Source organism: Ambystoma mexicanum, chromosome 12 (assembly GCF_040938575.1).
Source record: "Ambystoma mexicanum isolate Mex_15411 chromosome 12, UKY_AmexF1_1, whole genome shotgun sequence".
Classification (NCBI taxonomy): Eukaryota; Metazoa; Chordata; class Amphibia; order Caudata; family Ambystomatidae; genus Ambystoma; species Ambystoma mexicanum.
The window spans coordinates 1,179,123,367-1,179,149,913 of NC_090936.1; the positions used below are offsets into that span (position 1 = coordinate 1,179,123,367).

General features: G+C 44.5%; 1 protein-coding gene across 1 annotated transcript in view; it reads left to right on the forward strand.

Annotated features, from left to right (window-relative positions):
• AMDHD1 (amidohydrolase domain containing 1) overlaps positions 1-26,547 on the forward strand; it is a 426,527-nt gene that overhangs the window by 367,467 nt on the left and 32,513 nt on the right. Inside the window, exon 7 of the mRNA XM_069629827.1 lies at positions 20,123-20,216. Coding sequence (XP_069485928.1) covers positions 20,123-20,216 — 94 coding nt within the window. The remainder of the gene's footprint in view (positions 1-20,122; positions 20,217-26,547) is intronic.

The window sequence follows — 26,547 nt, forward strand, 5'->3', positions numbered from 1 at the left end:
GTCACCAGTCTCTTCCGCTTTGTTCTTCGTACCTAAAAAGGAAGGAGACCTTAGGGCCTGTATTGACTACCGCGCCCTAAATCAGATAACGATTAAGAATCGTTACCCTTTGCCCCTGATACCTGAGCTTATCGACCAAGTAAAAGATGCTCGTGTGTACACCAAGCTAGATCTCCGAGGAGCTTACCACCTGGTACGTATAAAAGAGGGCGACGAGTGGAAGACTGCATTCCGCACCAAATTTGGGCTCTTCGAATATCAAGTAATGCCCTTCGGTTTGTGCAACGCACCTGCCGCCTTTCAGTACTTCATGAATGATGTTCTTCGGGAACTTATCGATGTTTGTGTCATCGTTTATATTGACGACATCCTGGTGTATTCCTCCTCAGAATCTGATCACAGAAACCATGTTAGGGCAGTTCTTGAGAAATTGCGCCAGCACAAATTATTTGCCAAGCTCGAAAAATGCGTTTTTCATACCACAGAAGTGGAGTTTCTCGGATTCATCCTGACACCTCAAGGAATCCGAATGGACTCGCGGAAAGTGGACGCCATTCTCAAATGGCCATCTCCTAGCTCTGTGAAGGGAGTGCAAAGCATGCTTGGCTTTGCCAATTTCTATCGAAGGTTCATCCCGGAATTTTCTCGAACTGTTCAACCCATCACAGCTCTCCTAAAGAAAAACAAACGCTTTGAATGGACTCTTGAGGCTGAACAAGCCTTTCAGGACCTGAAAACCAAATTCACCTCTGCACCTGTATTGAAGCACCCGCGCCCAGATCTCCCTTACATCGTGGAAACCGATGCATCCAGTTCGGCCATGGGAGCTGTCCTGTCGCAAAGAGACCCAGAAACTAACCAACTACACCCTGTAGCCTTTTGGTCCAGAAAATTCTCTCCACCTGAACTCAATTACGCAATTACCGACAAAGAACTACTGGCTATTAAATCAGCTTTCAAGGCTTGGCGTCACTATCTTCTCGGTGCAAGACACACCATCACCGTAATTACGGACCACAGAAATTTGCAGTATTTAAAGACGGCCAAAGCTCAATCTTCGCGACAACTCCGATGGGCTTTATTCTTTGCGGAATTTGATTTTGTAATTACCTATCGCCCTGGCTGCAAGAATGGTAAGGCAGATGCCTTATCCCGGATAGGCATGGAAGAACCCAATTCGAGTTTAGAACCTGTGCCAATCATACCGGAACAAAGAATTCTGGGCTTGACTTCATTGCAAACCATTGAGGACATCCAAGCTCAAGTAAAACAGCTTTTTGACTCTTCTGCCTTACTGGAATGGAGTCAAAAGGGTCCTCACTACACCGTTAAGGATGATTTACCCTACTTCCAAGAGCGGTTATTTCTGCCAAGTAAAGAATTGCAGGAACTTGTCATTACCCGTCATCATGAATCATTAATGGAAGGACACCCCGGTATCGCGAAAACAGAAGAAAAGATCAAACGCCACTTCTGGTGGCCTTCTTGGAGAAAAGACATAAAGTCATTTGTGTTGTCTTGCGGAATCTGTGCCCAAAATAAGAGTCAAAAGAAAAGGCCAGCCGGCCTACTTCAACCTTTGGACATTCCACCAGCACCTTGGCACACCTTGTCAATGGACTTTATAACTGACCTGCCTCCTTGTGGTGGTTACAACACGATTCTCGTAATAGTGGATCTATTCTCCAAAATGGCCCATTTTATCCCTTTAAAAGGATTGCCGTCAGCTTCCACCTTGGCCAAGGAATTTATGGAAAATATAGTGCGGTTACATGGTTTCCCTTCCATATTAGTCTCAGACCGTGGAAGTCAATTTATCTCCCACTTTTGGAAGAAATGTTGCCAACTAGCACAAATAGACGTGCGGTTATCCACCAGCCACCACCCCCAGACCGACGGACAAACCGAGAGAACCAATCAGACCCTCGAGCAATATCTGCGGTGCATGTTACACCAATCCGAGTTGAATTGGAAGGACATCCTTTGGATTGCAGAATATGCATACAACAATTCAGTGCATTCTGGAACCGGACAGACTCCTTTTTATACCCTGTATGGTCACCATCCTCGGACCTCTGACCTAGATCCACCTCTGACCCTGGAGATGCCTGCAGTAAATCACCTACATTCCACAATAACCCAAGCCTTCAAAGAAGCTACAACCCACTTACAGCAAGCCAAGAAAAAGTATAAAGAAAACGCTGATTTGCACCGAAGTAAAACTCCTCCTTACCAAGTAGGAGATCAGGTATGGCTAGCAACTAAACATCTACCCCTCAAGGGTCAGCGAACTTTTAATCCCAGATTCATTGGGCCTTACCCCATCAAAGCTATTATCAACCCAGTGGCCTTTAAACTCGATTTACCATCCAACATGCGGATTCATCCCGTTTTTCACGCATCTCTTCTAAAACCAGTACAACCTGGAACCAGACTGTCTGAGCCCCCAGGCCCTGTCCAAATTGATGGAGAATTAGAATTCGAAGTGAAAGACATTTTAGATTCCAAGATAGTTAAGTCGAAACTCTTCTATCTTGTTGATTGGAAAAGATATGGACCTCAGGAAAGATCTTGGGAACCCAGTAACTATGTTCACGCACCACGATTAATTCAAAGATTCCATCGAAGATTCCCGCACAAACCAAAACCCCCGGAGGAAAAGACCTTGGGAGGGGCCTTGAGGGGGGGTACTGTCATGATGCCTACCTATAAGGAGCCAGGCCGGGCCCAGCAACCCCAGAGGCAGACATCATTTTCCCCAGGGAAGTCTCAGCGGGCCCAAGTCGGGGCCCTTTGGACTCAGTCCTGGCGCCTTAGGCGCCAGGCTCATAGCGGACCCCAGTCCTGGCGCCTTAGGCGCCAGGCTCATAGAAGAGGATATGTGTTTAAGTGCTTGGGTGCACACTTACCTGATGCAGACCTTGCTGCTTCATCCAGGCCCTCTTGAGGCCTGAATGGGACTACTTAACCTGTAGGACTACTTCACCACCCGGGTGTGGTCGGGGAAGGATACATACCTGATTGGTGGAAGGATACATACCAGGAACTTCTTCCAAGGCTATTTAAACCCCACCCGAACAGCCACACATGCTTCGCGTTGTTCTGCACCTAGCAGCTGGACGCTCACCGTGTTAGCTCCTGCATCCTGACTTCAGCCACGCCTGCCAGCACCCTGGAACACCTGCAAGGGGAGAAAGGAAGAGAATAGGAGAAGAAAAGCCCTTACCTGCTAAATCTGCATCCCGGAGTCATTTCTCCAACGGCCCTGAAAAGGAAGACATCATTTTAAAGGCATTTCGTTTCGATCGCTGCAGCGCTGCATTTTACTCACCTTTGCAAGGCGCTTCCATCTTCAGCAGCGATCTTCCGGATTCAGCTACGCCCCGGCGCCTAGAGGAAAAAAGACAAGAACAAAGGTGAGAGGGAGAAAAGGAATAAGGAAAGCTCAGTTTCCTTTTAAGTCTTACCTGTTGGATTATTCCCACTGCATTTCGGGTCCTGCCGCTTCCTGGCATCTCCGGACCCCGGCCCCTATGGGGAAAAAAGACAAAGACATTGAATGAGCGAATGCAAAGACATTACCTGAGCGCTCATCCAGAACTGTTTCACTTCGGGTCGGCGCCATATCTCCGGCACTCTGAACCCCGGCCCCTAAGGGGAAAAAGACATAAGCATTAGCGCTTGCTGCAATTAGACAACGAACATTATTATTAAGCTTGAACTTTTGAACAGAACTTTTACAACGCCTTACCTGAACAGTCAAGCTTACCTGAACTCCCATCAATCCTCAATCAAGTGAAGTAACTGGGTTTCAACGCGCCCCTGCATCAGAAGCAGGATGGAGAGGTCATCCTTCCAAACCTTAAGGTGAGGCTTCACGGGGAATCGTGGAGGAGGTATCGTGGAGGGTTGGAAGGGAGTGGGAGGCTTGAGCTTTGTTCCACAGTTGGTAATACTCCCTTTTCACGCACAGGAGGGTATCCAACGAGCCAGGGAAGCCAGAATAGAGGGGCCCTTCCTGTCCATCTTCAGAGTTCTGCGCCTTCGACGCCGCGCCTCTGTGGGAACCAGGTGAGCGTTACAGAAGTGCTGCATCGGATCCGGCCTTTCTCAATTTGACGGCCTGGCTCCTTTGTTCCTAGCGTTTGGTTCCATACCACTATGTCAGGACTGCCAAGAGGTTCTGGCTCTGGCCCAAGCACTCTCCACTCTGGGGTGCTACAAGATCAAATGGAAACGGTTCCACATGTGGTGCAGGGTCCTCAAGCTAGAGCCCCTAGCTGTCTGACCAAATTACATTTTGCTTTATTTGCTGTCTCTGGCACAGGCCGGAATGGCTCATTCCTCTATTAAAGTGCACTTGGCGGCGATCTGCAGGTACAACCATTCATCGGACACTACTTCCATCTGGTCTCACAGATTAGTGAAGGAATTGATGAAAGTCCTGTTTCGTTCCTTCCCGCCAGTCAAATGCCCAGCCCCAGCCTCGTACCTCAGCATGGTCCTGTCTGGACTCTTGAAACCGCCTTTTGAACCTATGCACAAAGTCTCTCTCAAATATCTCTCTTGGAAGACCACCTTTATGTCACAGATAGCCACCATAAAGTTTTTTTTCTATCTAGGATCCCCCTGCTGGACATTTGCAGGGCGGCCAAGTGGAAGTCGGTGCACACGTTTACCAAGTTGTACTGTGTCAACAGGAATTCTGCGGTTGGCCAGTCTGTCCTTTGTAACCTGTTTGCATAAGGTTAGTGTCTCTGGTGGCAAGTTTACTACAAGGAGCTAACCACCGCCCTTTTTTATGGTTCTATTCACGGCATATTAATGTATGCTAATGTTCCAATGCTGGAGATGAATAAGTTATTTACCTGTAACTCCTGTTTTCCAGCATTGTTATCTTTCATAGAGTCACATGCTACTGCAGTGTCAGCCTGGGGCATGAAGTTGTCTCGGGCACCAACGAAAAAGTGGCCCACAGTTGCAAATGAGAATTCATTCCTTTTTTGACGCTGTTTGATAGTACTAAAGGAGGAGGTTTTTGGTACAATGTGATACAAATTGTACATTTTAAAGAATATTTATTCAGCAACATTGGCCAAAACTGCTATTAGCTGCATAGTGAAGTAACTCCTCAAACTGGCCCGCATTGGCAAAAAAAGTGCCCCACTTTGTCCCAAAAAACTGGCCCACACATGCGTTTTTGGTTTGGCCATGGGCCTATTGCCTTATAAGCCAGTCCGAGCCTGTGCTACCCACACGTCTACTCTGCTTGGCTCATCTTGGCTCATACGCCACTCACGTGTGCTATGCCAAAATCTGAAGATGGCCACCGCCTTTCTAATTGGCGGTGGGCAGTATATGCCAAAAGTGACTATACTAGAGCACAAAAGTGACTGAAATTCAGTTTGTGTAAACTGCTGCTACTGAGGATTCCCAGCCTGACGACAGGGAATATTCACAGCATTCGAATATATGAAAGATACCAATGCTGGCAAACAGGAGTTACAGGTAAGTAACATATTCCTTCTTCAACAGCGTACTGTGATCAGTGTTTATGTGCTCAGCCTCTCCTGTGTGCCCCCAGTCGCTCAATTCACAGCGAGTAGAGGCAGAGCAGTGGGGTTCTGCCTCTGCCTGCCATGATCCGAGCAACTGGAGGCACACACAAGAGGCTGGGCATGTAAGCATTGTGAAATAATGCAGGGCTGTGGAAGCCTGGCCCCTCGGTGTAGCATTATTGAGCAAACCGAATAGACACGCTGACTGACGGGAGAAGAGTCCTGTATATGTATGTATTGTAAGGGTGCAGAAGTAAGACTCTGACACGGAGGGGTCATAGTGGTTCGCATAAACATTTATTATATTACGAAAATAAAAGCTCATCTTACTCAACTCAAGAGGGGATTCCCTGCCTCAACCAAAATAATGAATGTCACTGTCAGGATGTCAAAGCAAAAAGTCTCAATGTCTGATGTCAGAAGCCTAGCTCTGTCCCTCACACTCCAAGTTAAACTAAATACAAAGAGGGGGTCTTCCTGGCCCAGAGGAATGACTCTCTTCCCCTGGACAAAAAGAAAGTTCTGGGTTTATTAGGTCCTTTAAGTGGTGGGGGATGTTTCCCTTCCCCAGCCTTCTTCAGGCTTGCAACACAGTTCAGGAATTGTTGGTGAAATATCTCAGTTCCCCCATTGGCCCTTCTCAGGCGTCTTCTCTGTCTCTTGGGTCCCCAACCCTTGAATTAGCAAGCCTGGTTCTTTTTCACCAGGCACTATGACAAAGAAGAGGAGTTTGGATATGTTGCCAAACTGTGGCGAGTCTCTGTTCCTGGTAGGGAGACCTGTCTTCCTCCTACCAAGTACTGCGACAAACAAAATGGCTTGGATGCTCCTTCCTTCCTTCCTTCCTTTGTATTGTTCTCACAGTTCTTTTTATGGTCTCTTGATGTGCATACAGACTTGGTTTGCTACCCTGCCAAGTACTGTTTCCCCCTTGCGCTGTTGTTGCCTTTCCCTCTTGCGCTGTCGTTCGTTTCCCTCTTGCGCTGTCGTTCGTTTCCCCTTGCGCTGTCGTTCCTTTCCCCTTGCGCTGTCGTTCCTTTCCCCTTTGCGCTGTCGTTCTGTTCCCCCTTGCGCTGTCGTTCCTTTCCCTCTTGCGCTGTCGTTCCTTTCCCTCTTGCGCTGTCGTTCCTTTCCCCCTTGCGCTGTCGTTCGTTTCCCCCTTGCGCTGTCGTTCGTTTCCCCCTTGCGCTGTCGTTCGTTTCCCCCTTGCGCTGTCGTTCCTTTCCCCTTTGCGCTGTCGTTCTGTTCCCCCTTGCGCTGTTGTTGCCTTTCCCTCTTGCGCTGTTGTTGCCTTTCCCTCTTGCGCTGTCGTTCCTTTCCCTCTTGCGCTGTCGTTCGTTTCCCCTTGCGCTGTCGTTCCTTCTCCCTCCTTGCGCTGTCGTTCCTTCTCCCTCCTTGCGCTGTCGTTCCTTCTCCCTCCTTGCGCTGTCGTTCCTTCTCCCTCCTTGCGCTGTCGTTCCTTCTCCCTCCTTGCGCTGTCGTTCCTGATCCCCCTTGCGCTTTCGTTCCTGATCCCCCTTGGCGCTGTCGTTCCTGATCCCCCTTGGCGCTGTCGTTCCTGATCCCCCTTGGCGCTGTCGTTCCTGATCCCCCTTGGCGCTGTCGTTCCTGATCCCCCTTGGCGCTGTCGTTCCTGATCCCCCTTGGCGCTGTCGTTCCTGATCCCCCTTGGCGCTGTCGTTCCTGATCCCCCCTTGGCGCTGTCGTTCCTGATCCCCCTTGGCGCTGTCGTTCCTGATCCCCCTTGGCGCTGTCGTTCCTGCTCCTCCTTTGCGCTGTCGTTCCTTCTCCCCCTTGGCGCTGTCGTTCCTGATCCCCCTTGGCGCTGTCGTTCCTGCTCCTCCTTTGCGCTGTCGTTCCTTCTCCCCCTTGCGCTGTCGTTCCTTCTCCCCCTTGCGCTGTCGTTCCTTCCTTCTCCCCCTTGCCTCGTCATACCTCTCCCTCTGCCCTGTCATTCCTTATTCCTATCCCCATGCTCAATATGTAATGTAACACACAACTAGAAACGCTAAAACCTTGTCAATGGTTGTTAGTAGCAGCCAAACTGTTTTCTCTCACATAGTTTTCACGAATTATACGAAACAAACCTCAAATATTTAACATTTAGTCCTAGCATACTTTAGAAATTACAAAATATCTACAAAGGTTTTCGAAATAATTCAAGTCCCGAGTTTTTAGATCACTGCGCTCTAAAGACCTTGATTGGGCAAGACACATAGAAAAGATGGGGTAGAGAAGCTGTGTTTACGTCCTGTAGATTGGAGCCGTGTAAGGCAGGGAAGGAAGGCTGTCCACATCCTCCTGGAAATGTATACAGGGTGAGAAATCCTCACTAAAATGCCTCGTATGCTGCCCTCAACCCTAGAACCGAGACCGTTGCTACCGCAGTCACACCAGTGGATGTAGAAAGAGATAGGAGGGGACTTGAATGTGTTTGCGGCCCACTCATAGGGTGTGTTTTTTTTTCTTCCAAGTTGATTGACCTCTGCTCAAGAGCGGTGGAGTTTCTCCCCTGGGAGAGTGAATTTTGGGTGTTTGTTTTTCCAGTGAATAGTTTCTAGTTTCTCTCCCCACTCCCTGCCCCTGAGTTCTTCTGTAGGCCTGCTCAGAGAGGCAACATCCGAGCAAATCAAGCTGCTGAATATTGCAGGGAGCGTTTTAGGTGGTGGTGTTTCGGTGCATGTATTGTGCAGTATTTAACCCAGGCTTAGGCCCGTTGTGTTGGCGTCTTCTGTTTTGTGCAATAAAAATGTTCAACATAAAAAACATATCCACATCTCACCAGTCTTCTTAGCTCCGCAGTGACATAATATCAAAACCTGCAAGGGTTCTGGTCCGACCAGGACCTGGTTATACTTCTACAAATCTGAAATGTGCCTACTTTCTTGGTGTTTTTTTAAACAATAGAAGCACTTTGATTTTTGGACCGTTCATTGACGGTCCATGAATCCTCCTTGATCCAAAGTCCATTTTTGTTACAGGAACCGAACACTGTCGGCTAGTTTCCGAGGGTCCCAATAAAGACAGTCCGCAATAAGCCGGATTCTTCTGGTGAACGGGTCCCCTGTGTGTGCACAGGGCTGGCCAGTTACTCATTCGCAGAACCCCCCTCGCTGGCCTTGAGGACGGGCCCTTGCTTGTGTGTATAACCCACTACAAGTGCCTCCGGAGGGAGGTTATCGGCAGCCTCGTCGGAGAGGGCTTTCCAGAGATAAGGTCAGGCATGTTTGGGATCGTGACATTGAGTTTTGACTCATGGGCCTTGGGTCCTTCGGGAACATCTGCTCAGTTCCCTGGAAAGAGTGAAAGTCATCGGTCGTGGTTATTCTGCCGCTCCCCTGAGCTTCCATAGTGGATCCTGTAAGAGGTGCCCGCGCTGCAGAAGGGGGCCTCTCCTATCGAACCCCTAACACAATAATAGCGCCTAAAGACGATTGCATTTACTTTGCACGCTATACAGATAGTTGAATCAATCAGCCAACTTGCAGTTACAATTATTGAGAAAATGCATAGAAATATTTTCAAAGAAATGTGTTTACATCTTTGTACGTTTAAAAAATAAAATTGATCTGAGTTATGATTCTCTGTAGATACTGGAGCAGGGAACAATTTCCTTATATGGGCTCGTGTGATTCTAGAAATATATTTGGGGGTCTACGTTTTAGATGTTAAATCTCGTCTCACCTAAGGTCAATTATGAAACTCTAATTCTTAAAACGGAGATGTATTAGCAATAAGGATAAGTGTATATACATTTTACACTACACAAGTGCCATTGCGATTCAATAGGGTTATTTCAAAATACCTTTCTCTCACAATGGTACAATGTCATTACCTAAACTGTTCAGTTTTGGTGATTTTTTAAATTTTTTTTTTTACCATAACTACCTTTGGCACACCAGCATCTGGTCTTACAAACAAGTGTGACCAGGTGTGCCAAAGGTAGTTATGGTAAAAATCACCAAAACGAAATAGTTTATAGGTAATGACATACTCTCTGAAGATGTAGAGGGCAAAAGTGCTCAAATCCTTTTCGCCTTCCCGCAGCTGGAGCCGAACTACACGGATACAGGCAGGTGTGTCCTTATGCCGGCAGATTGATTGGAGTCCTGTAAAAGCCTGGCAGCAGGAACAGACTACTGGGCCTTTCATGATGGTTCTACCAACATTGTACCTGTCCTGATGATTAAGTATTCCAGGGTACATCTACGCCACCTGATACCTGCTGTTGCCACCTGGTAAAAATATATTAAAGGCCATGTTTGGCAGCAAACTGTTTTCCGGGCGAGGAGGATTAGGGAATTCAGTGAAACAGGCAGGGGCGGGGGAGCAGATTTTCCGGGGGTGCTGCAGTAAGGGGAAATAAAGACCCTTGGCTCTTTTCTCTCGGTGCCATGTGGCCATTGTGGGTGGAGAGAAAACGGATTCCAATCGTGCATGGCATGATACGCCTGGAGTGCTTCCTTCTGAGAAACACTACATGCATGCAGTACATCTTTAAATGGCAGTAAATCTTGGAAGGATTTAGAGGAGAGTCTGCTGTAAGTAGCCTGACCACCAGAAGCAAAACCAGAGGTGGTTGGCTCGAAGGTTTTGAATAAATCATAACCACGGGAACAGCTCTAGGAAACCCTCCAGACCATTGTTATTCACTCTGCCAAGCCATTCTAGAAGGGGAAAGATCATATGCAATTCAGGCTTGGTCCCACCCCCAAAAGGGGCAGTCCAGCCCGAACTACTAGGTCACATCCCTTCTGCTCGACGCCACTAGTATCCCCAGACAGACATGTTTCGGCCTCGTTGGGTGTCATCAGTGAGGAGTAGCTTAGGTCTCTAGGGCCATCAGGCTAGCCTGATTTTCATATGGTCTTTCTCCTTTCTGAAATGGCATGGCAGGCGAAGAACGATGGTCTGGAGGCAGGACCGGCCTTGGCGGCAGATGCGCTCCGGGCTGTTTAAAAAAAAAATGTGGCACCTCCCGGCCCTGGTTCATGAGGGGGGGCAATTTATTTTTTCTAACTCCCCGCTCAGCACCTGGCAAGGAGTTAATCACTGGAATAGGGCGCTTGAGTGGCTTATTCCAATGAAGTGTAAACAAAAAGAACATTGCTCAATACCTCTCTCTTAGTCCACCTTATAGGCTAGTCAGATGGAAACTAAATCAGTTTGGGTAAGTTATATATTTCATTTACCCACAGTACATATGTGTTGTCAAAAAAAAATAATTGTCGTGCCAGAATACAAGTGTTAAAAACACATTTTAATCAACAATTAAATTCAATACATAGTGTGGTATATGCTTTCCACAAGACATTACCACCTTTCGAATATATAAAAAACGTTTAACAAAGACAATTTAGAAAAAACAAATCCAGAATGATGGCACAATGGTGCCAATTGTGGCTGAGGTTAGTAAGTGACAAATACAATTATGCGTAGACATGAGATGTTATTACCAATATCTAAATTCGCAGAGGAGCAAACTATCAGTGTTCAAACAGAAAATACACAAATATTTTGTGTATAAAGACAGCAAGATTTAAAGTGTCTTAGGGATGTCTACATATGTTTCGGCTGAACAGAATTTCATGAACACCTTCCCTGGTGTTCCGCTGTTATTGTTTAAAGCCCTCTTCAGGACAGTACGTTGTTTTAGAAAATTGACAGTACGTTCAATGCTCCCGTCTCCGTTTGGTTGGAATCGAAAAGGAGACACTAAAGAAAGAGAAAGAAATTGGAGTCTTTTTTTAATGAATTGTCCCGGATTGTGCAGAAATTTTAAAAAAACAGAGTGATTTTAACACACTATCTTAGGCAAAATGTATATGTGATCTGGCTATTTACATGCCCTATGTGAGCAGTTTCACTGACCTTTTGATCTTGAATTGGTTGGACTAAAGTATTAAATGGTTTTCTCAGGCCGTAACTTCCTGTTTCGTGATTTGTGATTTTGGACTATTTATCCACTTGGTAACTTCAAATCTGTTTCTCAATAATTCAGGTAACAGACGTGTTTTTGCATTTTTCAATTTCAGACTCTGTACCTATTGTTACATAGACAGAGGAGAGAAGGAAGAAGACACATAGTTGTCCGATATATTTTTGAAGGCTTTTTGTTTAGTTTTTTTGAACTAATTTCTCTTATAGAGATATGTTAGTTAACATACCTCCTTGTCGAGGCTTCTTCATGACTTTTTTATGCTGTTGTTTGTTTTGGAAGGAGATTCAAAGGGCCCACACGCATCGACTTCAACTTTATGAACTCATCTGCCTGAAGAAAACAACACAAACAAAACGGGCAAACCTATAATTATATTCGTCCCCGACGGAAGAAAGTTACCATTATTATGCATATTTCTGGCCAACTATGTTTGTTTCTCAGTGTTCGCTGACTGAATTCTATATTGGCAGTGCGGGCGGCCATGGTGCTACAGCGTTTGTTTACCTGCTGGTTGTTCTCGTTTTCATTTTTCATGCGTGGGCGTCTTTCAGATATTCGTTCGTGTATACCTTCGTGGTTGAATACTACAGAGAAGCCGCAGATTGTTTCTTGCCGTGTTTATGCGGTCATGTGATCATGTGTATGCGTGATGATGCAACGTGGTCTAATGCGTCGTCAAGCTTGTGTAGTTCAAAAGCGTTGGAAGCGCCGAATTTTGAATGCATCTCAGGGACGCCATCTTGAAGTGGTGTGCGCAGACATGAGTGCATATTGAAATAATGCTTCACTTCATAGTTGGTGGATGATGCAATCATCAGTTTATTCATAGCTGAATTATTCAGATGTATATTCTCAGTGTGTATTTTTGAGACATTTGGATTGGTTATCGGATTTCGCAATTGCAGGAGAATTTTTCGCAGTGGGATGTATTCTAAGGCTGGCATATTTCTCCGAATTGTTTAATGTGCGTCGTTTTTGACGCCCCATACTTGGTTGCTTGAGTTTTTAATGTAGGCACTGGTTGATTCAACAGTGCAATCCGGTGAGCCTATTTCAGGTGTTGTGTGCATCAGCTAGATTCGTGAGGGAGATCTAGGCATTAGAAAAAGATGCCCCATTCAACTGCAGAGTTTAGACCGTTCTTGACAGTGTTTAAGTCGAAAATCCACTTCTGTTCGCTCTTAGACAGGGCCAGGTCTCTATTTCCCACTCTTTTAGGTGCTTGAGATGTTTGGATGATAAACCAGAACATTTCACTTGGTTTATGTTTAAACTTCACATAGTGAGCCACTGAAGATTTGTTAGGTGTTTGGTTTCTGATATTACACCTGTGTTCTCCGATCCTGGTTTTGATTTGTCTCTTTGTTTTGCCAATGTACAGTAATTGGCACGGGCATTGGATGGCGTAAATAACCCATTGTGAACAACAGTGTGTGAAGGTTTTTAATACCCAGGGTTTTCCCTTCAGTTGGATGCTCTTCATATTTTTGGTTAGAGAGCAGACTGAACAGTTGCCGCATTTAAAGTGTCCTGTGACAGCTGGAAGATCCCACAATGTTCTTTGCATGTTGGTTTTTTTGTTTTCTTTGGGATATGTATGTACGAGATTATCTCGTAGATTGTTTTGTCTTTTAAAGGCAAACCTCGGTGGTGCTAGTGAAAAATCCTCTGTTTTAATGATGTGCCAATTTTTCAAAATTAATTTTCGTAAATTGTGGCTTATCGGACTGAAAGTTGTAACTCAGGTCATTTTTTCTGTGGTAGTTCTTTTTGTTGGATTTAAACATGCCTCGCGATTTTGGTTCTTAGCTCTCTTGTATGCCACATTAATTTGTTTCTTAGGGTATCCTCGTTGTTTGAGTCGTTGTTTGAGTTGCTTCCCCTGTATTTCATAGTCTTCCAGACGGGTGCAGTTTCTTCGGACTCTTAGGAATTGTCCTATAGGAAGATTTGATTTTAGACTCGCTGGTGAAAACTTTGGTACTCTAGCAGAGTATTTTTGTCAGTTTTCTTCCTGAATAGATTGGTAATTAAAGTGCCATTGTTTTGTGTCCGGATTTCTAGGTCCAGGAAAGGAATGACTTCAGTATTATGAGCCATTGTGAAATCGATGTTTTGATTGCATTGGTTTAGCCATTGGTGGAAATCCTCAAGGAGGGAAACTGAACCCCTCCATACCATGAAACAGTCGTCAATATATCTGTGCCAAGCTTTTATATTTAATGAATATGGGTTATTGATGTGATAAATTGAGTTGGTTTCCACAATGTCCATATATAAGTTGGCTATATCTGGTGCAAATGTTGCACCCATACTTGTTCCGTGTTTTTGATTGTAGAAAGTCTCCTCATACAGGAAATAATTTTCTGTAAAGGCTAACCTAGCGCATTCTAGAATGAAGGCGGTGGGCACCGTTTTGTTGTTTATATTCCGTTTATTCAAATATTGTTCAAGGATTTGGAGACACTCTACTTGCGGGATACTAGTGTATAGGGCCACTACATCTAGCGTGCACCAGAATATCGCCATTTTCAATTTGAATGTTTTCCAAAGTGTTAATCATGCTGGTAGTATCCTTGATGTAAGATTTCATTTTTAAGACCCATGGTCTGAGGAACCAATCAACATATATGCACAGAGGTTCCAAAATGGAGTCTATTGCTGACACAATCGGTCTTCCTGGTGGTTTTTCACTGTGTTTGTGCACCTTTGGCAACAAATAGAAGGCTGGGATCGTGGGATTGGAATTGATGAGAAACATTTTTTCATCATGATCTATCCATCCTCTTTCTTCGGCATGTGCCATCAGACTGGATATTTCTTCTTTGAGTCTTGGTGTTGGATCCGCCTGGAGTTGTTTGTAGAATTTTTGATTTGAAAGTTGGGACTTGGCTTCTTCATTGTAGGCTACTTTATTCCATAGGACGATACCCCCTCCCTTGTCTGCAGGTTTAATTACAAACAGGGAGTTAGTTTGTAGGTCTTTTAGTGCCTGTCTTTCGGATCGGCTAAGATTATCTCGCAGAAAGTTGTTTTTCGAGATCAACTTTTTTGTTTCATCGATGATTTTGTTTTCAAAAGCAGCAATGGCTGGACTTATCATCGTTGTGGTAGGACAGAAAGTGGATTTAGGTTTTAGACCAGTTGTACTTTTATCTTTTTCTTTCTCATTGGTGGGTGGATTTTTGAAGAAGTATTTAAGACGTATAGTTCTGAAGAATTTTTGTAATTCAATTTGAGTTTTAAAGTCGTCTGCCTTTTTGACAGGGACAAAACTAAGGCTTCGACTTAGTACTTGTTTCTCACCTTCAGTGAGTACATGTGTGGAAAGGTTGAAAATGGGTATTACTAATTCTGGACCGGTCCGTTCCAGTTGCGTGTTTGCATTCGTGGGGGTCCTTGAGTTCTGTTGCGGCCTTAGTTTTGTCCCTGTCAAAAAGGCAGACAACTTTAAAACTCAAATTGAATTACAAAAATTCTTCAGAACTATACGTCTTAAATACTTCTTCAGAAATCCACCCACCAATGAGAAAGAAAAAGACAAAAGTACAACTGGTCTAAAACCTAAATCCACTTTCTGTCAAGTCCAGCCATTGCTGCTTTTGAAAACAAAATCATCGATGAAACAAAAAAGTTGATCTCGAAAAACAACTTTCTGCGAGATAATCTTAGCCGATCCGAAAGACAGGCACTAAAAGACCTACAAACTAACTCCCTGTTTGTAATTAAACCTGCAGACGAGGGAGGGGGTATCGTCCTATGGAATAAAGTAGCCTACAATGAGGAAGCCAAGTCCCAACTTTCAAATCAAAAATTCTACAAACAACTCCAGGCGGATCCAACACCAAGACTCAAAGAAGAAATATCCAGTCTGATGGCACATGCCGAAGAAAGAGGATGGATAGATCATGATGAAAAAATGTTTCTCATCAATTCCAATCCCACGATCCCAGCCTTCTATTTGTTGCCAAAGGTGCACAAACACAGTGAAAAACCACCAGGAAGACCGATTGTGTCAGCAATAGACTCCATTTTGGAACCTCTGTCCATATATGTTGATTGGTTCCTCAGACCATGGGTCTTAAAAATGAAATCTTACATCAAGGATACTACCAGCATGATTAACACTTTGGAAAACATTCAAATTGAAAATTGCGATATTCTGGTCACGCTAGATGTAGTGGCCCTATACACTAGTATCCCGCAAGTAGAGTGTCTCCAAATCCTTGAACAATATTTGAATAAACGGAATATAAACAACAAAACGGTGCCCACCGCCTTCATTCTAGAATGCGCTAGGTTAGCCCTTACAGAAAATTATTTCCTGTATGAGGAGACTTTCTACAATCAAAAACACAGAACAAGTATGGGTGCGACTTTTGCACCAGATATAGCCAACTTATATATGGACCATGTGGAAACCAACTCAATTTATCACATCAATAACCCATATTCATTAAATATAAAAGCTTGGCACAGATATATTGACGACTGTTTCATGGTATGGAGGGGTTCAGTTTCCCTCCTTGAGGATTTCCACCAATGGCTAAACCAATACAATCAAAACATCGATTTCACAATGGCTCATAATACTGAAGTCATTCCTTTCCTGGACCTAGAAATCCGGACACAAAACAATGGCACTTTAATTACCAATCTATTCAGGAAGAAAACTGACAAAAATACTCTGCTAGAGTACCAAAGTTTTCACCCAGCGAGTCTAAAATCAAATCTTCCTATAGGACAATTCCTAAGAGTCCGAAGAAACTGCACCCATCTGGAAGACTATGAAATACAGGGGAAGCAACTCAAACAACGACTCAAACAACGAGGATACCCTAAGAAACAAATTAATGTGGCATACAAGAGGGCTAAGAACCAAAATCGCGAGGCATGTTTAAATCCAACAAAAAGAACTACCACAGAAAAAATGACCTGCATTACAACTTTCAGTCCGATAAGCCACAATTTACGAAAATTAATTTTGAAAAATTGGCACATCATTAAAACAGAGGATTTTTCACCAGCACCACCAAGGTTTGCCTTTAAAAGACAAAACAATCTACGAGATAATCTCATACATACATATCCCAAAGAAAACAAAAAACCAACATGCAAAGAACATTGTGGGATCTTCCAGTTGTCACAGGACACTTTAGATGCGGCAACTGTTCAGTCTGCTCTCTAACCAAAAATATGAAGAGCATCCAACTGAAGGGAAAACCCTGGGTATTAAAAACCTTCACAAACTGTTGTTCACAATGGGTTATTTACGCCATCCAATGCCCGTGCCAATTACTGTACATTGGCAAAATGAAAAGACAAATCAAAACCAGGATCGGAGAACACAGGTGTAATATCAGAAACCAAACACCTAACAAACCTTTAGTGGCTGGCTATGTGAAGTTTAAACATAAACCAAGTGAAATGTTCGGGTTTATCATCCAAACATCTCAAGCACCTAAAAGAGGGGGAAATAGAGACCTGGCCCTGCGTAAGAGCGAACAGAAGTGGATTTTCGACTTAGACACTGTCAAGAACGGTCTAAACTCTGCAGTTGAATGGGGCATCTTTTTCTAATGCCTAGATCTCACTCACGAATCGAGCTGATGCACACAACACCTGAAATAGGCTCACCGGATTGCACTATTGAATCAACCAGTGCCTACATTAAAAACTCAAGCAACCAAGTATGGGGCGTCAAAAACGACGCACATTAAACAATTCGGAGAAATATGCCAGCCTTGGAATACATCCCACTGCGAAAAATTCTCCTGCAATTGCGAAATCCGATAACCAATCCAAATGTCTCAAAAATACACACTGAGAATATACATCTGAATAATTCAGCTATGAATAAACTGATGATTGCATCATCCACCAAATATGAAGTGAAGCATTATTTCAATATGCACTCATGTCTGCGCACACCACTTCAAGATGGCGTCCCTGAGATGCATTCAAAATTCGGCGCTTCCAACGCTTTTGAACCACACAAGCTTGACGACGCACTAGACCACGTTGCATCATCACGCATACACATGATCACATGACCGCATAAACACGGCAAGAAACAATCCGCGGCTTCTCTGTAGTATTCAACCACGAAGGTATACACGAACGAAGATCTGAAAGACGCCCACGCATGAAAATTGAAAACGAGAGCAACCAGCAGGTAAACAAACGCTGTAGCACCATGGCCGCCCGCACTGCCAATATAGAATTCAGTCAGAGAACACTGAGAAACAAACATAGTTGGCCAGAAATATGCATAATAATGGCAACTTTCTTCCGTCGGGGACGAATATAATTATAAGTTTGCCCGTTTTGTTTGTGTTGTTTTCTTCAGGCAGATGAGTTCATAAAGTTGAAGTCGATGCGTGTGGGCCCTTTGAATCTCCTTCCAAAACAAACAACAGCATAAAAAAGTTGTGAAGAAGCCTCGACAAGGAGGTATGTTAACTAACATATCTCTATAAGAGAAATTAGTTCAAAAAAACTAAACAAAAAGCCTTCAAAAATATATCGGACAACTATGTGTCTTCTTCCTTCTCTCCTCTGTCTATGTAACAATAGGTACAGAGTCTGAAATTGAAAAATGCAAAAACACGTCTGTTACCTGAATTATTGTGAAACAGATTCGAAGTTACCAAGTGGATAAATAGTCCAAAATCACAAATCACGAAACAGGAAGTTACGGCCTGAGAAAACCATTTAATACTTTAGTCCAACCAATTCAAGATCAAAAGGTCAGTGAAACTGCTCACATAGGGCATGTAAATAGCCAGATCACATATACATTTTGCCTAAGATAGTGTGTTAAAATCACTCTGTTTTTTTACAATTTCTGCACAATCCGGGACAATTCATTAAAAAAAGACTCCAATTTCTTTCTCTTTCTTTAGTGTCTCCTTTTCGATTCCAACCAAACGGAGATGGGAGCATTGAACGTACTGTCAATTTTCTAAAACAACGTACTGTCCTGAAGAGGGCTTTAAACAATAACAGCAGAGCACCAGGGAAGGTGTTCATGAAATTCTGTTCAGCCGAAACATATGTCGACATCCCCAAGACACTTTAAATCTTGCAGTCTTTATACACAAAATATTTGTGTATTTTCTGTTTGAACACTGATAGTTTGCTCCTCTGCGAATATAGATATTGGTAATAACATCTCAAGTCTATGCATAATTGTATTTGTCACTTACTAACCTCAGCCACAATTGGCACCATTGTGCCATCATTCTGGATTTGTTTTTTCTAAATTGTCTTTCTTAAACGTTTTTTATATATTCGAAAGGTGGTAATGTCTTGTGGAAAGCATATACCACACTACGTATTGAATTTAATTGTTGATTAAAATGTGTTTTTAACACTTGTATTCTGGCACGACACATTTTCTTTTTTTGTCAACACATATGTACTGTGGGTAAATGAAATAGATAACTTACCCAAACTGATTTAGTTTCCATCTGACTAGCCTATAAAGTGGACTAAGAGAGAGGTAATTGAGCAATGTTGTTTTTGTTTACACTATATGAATAGTCCCTTTTCTTGCTCAATCCCCCTTAAACAAAAAACCCCGGGACTTACCCATTTATTTTTCCTATTCCAATGAAGACTGCCTCGCTCCTGCCGCGAAGCGGGGACGTAATCATGTCAATAGGGTGCGGATGTTCCCTATTATTATTAAATGCACCATTCATGTGCATTTAATAACAAAAGGGTGCCTGCCGCACCTTCTCCCACTACACCAGCTCTGTGGAGCCCTTGAAAGACTCCCCGAGCTGGCGTGGCAGGGGACTAATGGCGCCCTGGGGGGTATGGCGCCCCGGGCTGTCCCCAGTCCCGCCCTGCCCTAAGTCCAGCCCTGTATGGAGGGTTGCCCAAAAACAATGGTCTGGAGGGTTGCCCAGAGCAATGCCATAGGTTAAGATTAATAATTCTAAACCTTCCAGACATCACCCCTTTTGTTTTGTTTTGAACAGCAGAAGCGGCTGAAATACTCACGGCAGGGCCTCCTCAATGTAATATTTAGGGTGAGATAGTTCCAAAATGCAAACTTTTTAAAAACTTGTATTTATTTTATTTGTGGGTATTTGTTGAGTGCAACTTTTGCTGAAGGAATCGACGGAGCACTGTACATCGGCAGTGGCTACAGGCATTCATTAGACTGTGACGGCCAACCAATATTTACACCCAGCCTTTATCACTGGCACACCATTTAGGGCAGCAGAGAATAGTTAACATTTCTAGTTGCTGGGGTTAGCATCGACAGTGCTGAAAGGGTTTCCTTATATGTGCTTTGAAGTGGCAGTTGTACAAAGGCCCTATAGGTAAGGTGGGGGATGCCTCTTTACCGCTGCAGATTAAAGTAGTCTCCTCCTTATTGAAACTAACTACATGTTCATACTCTCAGGCGTCTCAACTGTTTCACTGTGTTCTGTGAAATCGTGGCCCTCAACCAACAATTTATTTTAAACTAGATGACATTCTAAATTTGCTCAAAGCAAACTTTGAAAATTGGTAAAATACCACCGAAACAGAAGCCTCAACTACAGCAATATGCCATATTCAGGTTTTGATGACAGTATTGCATTTTTATATATGTTTTTCATTGCAGGCTAAAACAGCCAAGGGCAAGAGATATGTTGGATGCTGGGATTATAGTTGCTCTTGGCAGTGACTTCAATCCAAATGCCTATTGTTATTCGATGGTAAGTTGGACTTTTTAAAATCATTGTTGAGCTATTAAAGGTCTATTTCAAATATCCGTTTCGTTGAACACCTGCCAATTGTTTTGTGTAGAATAATAGTAATGGGTCATATTTAAAGGGTTAAGCATCGCAAACCTGACACAACCAGCTTTATATAACAAGCAGTGGTAAAGCCAACAGTTTTGGCTTTTGTGTAGGCACGGGATAGGCATTTCCCAGGCACTGCCATAACAGCTGGAAAAGGTGCGATTACCTTGGCATATGACAGTAGTGCCTGCTAAATGCTTTTCTCATACCTCTACACAAGCCAAGACGATTGGCTTCGTGAGTGCTTGTTTTTAACAGTTCTTAAGTGCAAGGAACAGATGTGTCAATCAAGTGACTGAAGGCACAATTAATTTTATTACACAGCAGTACAGCTGCAATGAAGCCCTTCATACCCAGCAACTCTCAGGCCGAAATTCAATGTTATTGCTTGATGGAGCTAGAGAATCCAAGATAATGTGTTTTGGGCGGGGAGGGGTAGGTAGTGGGTTGGAATGGTCATAGGGATGAGCATGGCCATGAGCAGTGAACTGGTGGGTGTGACCAAATGACTACTGCCCTGCAGCAATATGAGGATGAGTAGTGGCGGAACCGCCTACTTAGTCCTCACACCAACAGTGATTCTAATCCTAAAGCTGAAACAGGCACTGCCAAGTGACCCATCTCCTTTGCCTTTTGTGGTAACATGGCCCCGAGGGCAGACTATTCTTAAGAGGGTTCTCCCGCTGCTCTGAGCCGCCTCAGGACTGGAGGGTGCAAGAAATTGCAAGTCACACTTAAAAGAATGTCTTTGTAGAAGGAGATGCAAATGTTTTGCATAGCAGTCACTAGGTTCCCAAAAGTGAACTAAGGGGGTTGTAGCTCATAAAAGTTCCATAATCTGTCGAACCAGGCTTCAGGATGCTGATTTTGAGGCTCTAACCTGGTACGAAGGTGACAAATCGTGCTAGGAGGTGAGTTGGAATTGAGTCAAGTTTCAAGTGGAGATCTGTGCGGTTTGAAGGCAGCGTTCGAGCGATGTAGGTCGGTGAGCCCACCAGTGACAGTTCGAAGGTTAAGCCGTTCAAGACAATGGTTACTGCTTGGTTGAGTCAACGAGTGACACAATGTTTCACAGTGGTAGAGGTCTGGAGCGGTCATGTGGTGATCCCGGTGGTTCAAATGTTTGAAGAGGCAGCGGTCCAAAGTCATCTGCAGCAGTGAACTGGTGTTCGAGCTGAACAGGTGATGTGATCTGCCGACAAAATGTGCTTCTCGGATTTTCTGTAGTTATCTACTGCTTCTCTGCCGTTTGGTACAGTGTCCTGTGACTCTGAAGGATCTCTTTCCAGCTCCTAAAAATGAATTGGGGCCACTTCTGCCTCCTGATTAGTATGGCCCTCCCGCTCTATGAACCTTATCAAAGCTGATGTCCTTCGCCATCTCACCATCTTTCTTGAACAGGGTTTTGAGGATAATGTTAACCTTCAGCTCCAATCCCTGACACACCTTCCCCCTCGCCCTCTTTGATCCCATGACACAAATGTTGCATCTTCTCTCCCTGTTTTCCAGGTCATCAACCTTATGGGAAGAAACATATTCTTTATCTTCCAGTTCTCTCAATCGGGCTTTCATCTTCATTTCAAGGAGGTCCGTGGACAGTTGATTATGGTCCAGAACCTCTACATTCTGTTCCAACGTATCCACTGTTCTACCCCTGGACTGTATTGAGGCGTGGATGTCATCTCTGATGGATCATATTTCACCTAATAGGGCATTGAAGTCCACTTTGGTGGCCATCTCTTCCCCTAGGGGTACTATCACCAACGGTTTCTCCGTCGCCATTGGACCCACCACAGACGGCGCGGCCCTCCTGAATTTATCCAATTTCAGACAGCACCCTCCGATAGCATATGCGCCTCTTGCCTCCCTCTCAGGGACTCTGTGCCAGTAGATGACCACTTGCTGACTAAGGTCTGTTCCGCTCAAGTTTCCTCAGTCCTGAGGTGCCCAGGTATTGCCCATTACCAACCTCCCTCTGAAACAGCACATGCACACCTTCCCAAGTGGCTCATCCGGGGGAAATTCTTCCAGAAGTTTTCTGGGTTCCCGGGTCTAAAAGCGAGGACGGTTTGGACATGTGCCGGTGTCGCACGGTGCGATTTTGGGAGAAGAGTCCACAGATCCCACTGATTGGAGCCAGTGATATCCGCCTTATTGAGTGAGGTGACCGGGCTTTGTCCCACTACAGCACACCATTTCAAAGGGGGCCTCAGACAAACCCACCCCACAGCCCAGGGATCTGAGGCCATGTTCTTCCCCAAACACAGGAGTGAGGGCCTTCCCGCTAGAGGTCCTTTCTCTAAGGCTGCACGCTATCTGTCCTCTCGCTGCTATGGGGTGGACCAAGAGCAGGCCTCTTCGCCCCACTTCTCCAACTTGGTGTGCACCCAGGTCACCTTCCACACACCCTGTGACTCCCGGCACCTCGGTCTCCCAGCATGCTGGCCTACACAGGCTTGCGTCTACCACTCTGGGTGCCTTCCAGTGGGCTCAGTTTCCACTCACTTCCCCTTCAGAGTTTCCTGGGACATGAATGTATACCCAGAACCCCCACCTCCAGTATTCTTCTCTGCAGTGAGGGAGTTGCAGCACACAACGATCTCTGTTACCACCAGTCTGGCATGCCTGTTATTTAATCTGCATAGCTGTTAGGCCCAGCGCTCTGCCTCCTCCCGTGTGCTCTGATTGCTGGCCCGTCTGCTCCACAGCTTCGAAAACCTGTTCCACCAGAGCCTAGGCAGGTCCACAACCCTTCATCTTCTGATTGCGGGTGAAAGGATAGGCTTGCTGTCCAGTAAATCGCAATATATGCTGGGGCAGGGTGTGAGCCCGATGTTCATGCAGCCATCTTGCCTGCAGCCTCCCAATCCCCATCTTTAATGGCTTGGTCCTTGAGGACTTGATGCATCAAAGCTAAACTAGGCACACACAGAATCTACTGGTCATTAAATGCCTTCTACATTAATTTTCGTATCATCTGGGTTTTTCATGGAGTAAGCCTATCGTTAAGGCGTGATTAGGGTCTTGTGAGATTCTATCTGCCCTATCTTCAACTTCGTACATCATAACATTGAAATGTAGCGTCGTCGTCTCTGACCCATAAATCTTTCAAGCCCATGACTTTGGAGTGAGTCAACTTGTGATGTAGAAGATTGATTTTCTTGTGGCACTTATTTCTCATGAATAGTGCGAAACGGACTTCCTGCTCTGAGGAGACTGTCTTGACTCTTTTTAGGAGAAAGTGGTGATGAGGTCTTAACCTTCATTTCTACACAAGGTGTGTTCAGATTTTCACTTGGATCAGGAAATATTTAACTGTATTTTTTCTCCAACTATGAGTAGAATGGAGAGAGAGAGAGAGAGACCCACACAACGAAAGAGAGAGAGACACAGAGAGAGACAGAGAGAGAGAGACTCTCTAAGGCACTAAAATTCGAACTGGAATGCAGTAAGAACTTTCAAACATTGGCACCTTCTGGGTAGACCAAGTCATGAAAACGAGAGGTTTGTCATTGGTGCTGGTCACCACTTGACTAGGCACAGACACACAAATCCTTTCAAAAGAGGAAATGGAGGAATGGGGACATAAGCGTCTGGAGGTAAACTAGCCATTCTGGCCTGGAGGAGGAGAGAAGCTGCCTCCTCATGTTAGACTTGCAGCAGGGCCAGGAGAGCCAGACCGTAAGGTTCCAGAGCAAACAAGGAACATATATAGGGAGACGCTGATTAAGGGAAATTCCCCCCAACTAACAGAAACGCAGGCAAGCAACCCTGTGCCCTGCTTCGGAAGAGGGAAGGAGGAGTTGAAAATCTGGGCAAAAGACATGCCAAAGGGAGAACCTTAGAAAAGGGAATTGCTGACGACGAGAAAGCTGCATAAACGAGTAAGAATAAAGCGCCCCTTGAAAAGAGAGCGCCCCGATTGTGGCACTGAGGCTCAGAGCCAGAGAAACGGTTGGATATAATGTGAAATAATTTTCTGTTTCATATTTTATTCTGAATTGTTAAAACGTGCGTTATGTGGCAGACAACAAATCTGAATCTGTTTAGCAGAATGGACACATTTTTATTTTTGCATTCTTTGTAAAAATGTTTTATTGAATCGTAATGCAATGATTGTGCTTGTATGAAAATCCTGTATTTTTGATAAAAGATCCTTTGTGTCCATTCAGAGTCTTGTGCTGCTTGAATGAATGTCATGTGACGCACAGAGAAGATCAAGTTCATGTCCCTGCTAAGGATGAGCGGAGGAGTGCAATGTGATGAATGTTAAAACAGGACATTGATAAAAGACTGGCAAACTAAGAGAAAGCAAACCTTGATGAAACCTAAATCCGAGCATAGAGTAAAATCACCTGCTGAGCACTGGAATACTGGGCCAGCTGGATAAAAGGAAGGACAGGAAACAAGGGGAGGGAATAGGAATACGTAAGGGGAAAAGGGAGAGCAGGAGGGGATGAGAAGATGGGGAAATAAAAATGGGCAGACTAAGCAAAATGGGTCTCACCAACAGTATTTTCTCCATACACACAAGAAGCACCACCACCATTATTACAGGAACATCAGTTTGCCTTTGCACCTCCACCCTTGAAAGCTGTGAACAAGCCACCAGGAATATACTCGATAGTTTATCATGGGGGAACACTGTCAGGAATGCAAGCAGGGTTTAAGCCCCCACAAAACATCAATGTGGAACACTGCCCTTCACTTCACTCTACTTCGTGAGAACCCTGCCCAAAAATACCTCAGCTGCTTTTAGTTTAGTGAATGCAAGACAGTTGGACCAGTATACTGCCCTTAGTTAGGCGGGGTACCATACAGGAACTGATACCACCCACCTTTGAAATTCTCTTGGGGGTTCCAGTAATCATCATCTTGCGACCATCGAAGCAGCGCTCAAGACTGGAAAGAATGGGTATCACCTTGCTCTCTACCTACAGTGTACCAGGCATCTGGAACAGACTCCCTGCCTCTCTGAAACATGAGCAGCACCATCTCTGGTTCCGGAAGCAACTCAAGACCTTTCTCTTTGCTTCTGCCTTCTCTCTTCCTTTCCCTTGCTGATCACCTGCCTGATCCATGCACTGGTCACCCGGTCACCCTCTGAATTCGGGCCCAGGTCCCTGCATGTCCAGCTGCAATCCCGCACTACCTCTTGGCTCGGCTGCACTTGTGGTCTGTATCTGTAACCATACAGTCCCTTCTCTTGCACTTATTCGCCACCCGTTGGCTGTACTTAGGAGTACCCGCACTTGTCAACCGATGGCTGCACTCTTGTTTCTCCTCTGTTCCTGCACTTCTCCATCCTCCCCCCCACCCTCAGCACTTCTTCCCTCCCCCTTGCCTGCTCTTGCACAATCTGAATGACACAAGGCCTAGTAAAATCATTGTCTTGTCCTCCCTTTGTTTACCCCTGCTTGTCTTGTCGCGCCTAGAAACACTTGTGTACAGGCGCATTATAAATGCTATATCATATCTCCACCCTCTTCACAAATTCCTCACGTGAAAGTGGATACTCTTAGGGGTCAGAAATGAGAGCCGGACACGGCTGAAGTTTTCTCACAAAGTTTGCCATATTTAGAAATGTTCTCAAAGTTTGCCATATTTAGAAATGTTCTCAAAGTTTGCCATATTTATTCAAATAAAACAGGGGTGAGATAAATGCCCATTTGTCCCTATCATAACGAGAATGTCCCTACCTAGCAAACTAAAACTAAAGAAACACGACCTAGTGTCCAAATGTATCTGACCCTCACACTTAACATACACAATCAAAATACAAAAAGGTAAATCTATTGGCACAAACGTATGTTTCCCACAACATAAGCCTTGTGAACAGGGTTTGTCTCCCTTCCCCAGAATAATTCCAGGAAGACTTTTACCAAAGTTATGTGTCAACAATTTTCTATTCAACTCAAGGAAAAAGGCTTCTCTCATTCAACCCATCTTCCAAATGAACAAAGTAAAGAAATGTCTCTTCCATAAAACACTTAGAAACCAAAAAACATCTGTCTTCTAGCAAATGTTCTTTTCCTGCAACAAAATTATCACTTAAGATGTTTTTGTCAGGACAACAAGGTCTCTTGTTAGATAACATATTGTCAAAAGCATAAAGCAATTATAAAGTAAATATCCTATTCCTTCAGTATTCCTTATAACAGCCAAGTTTTCTACTTGAAAACAAATGTTCCCTTTCCAGTTAACTCGCCCGACAGGACTGGATTCAATTTCATTTATGCTTTCT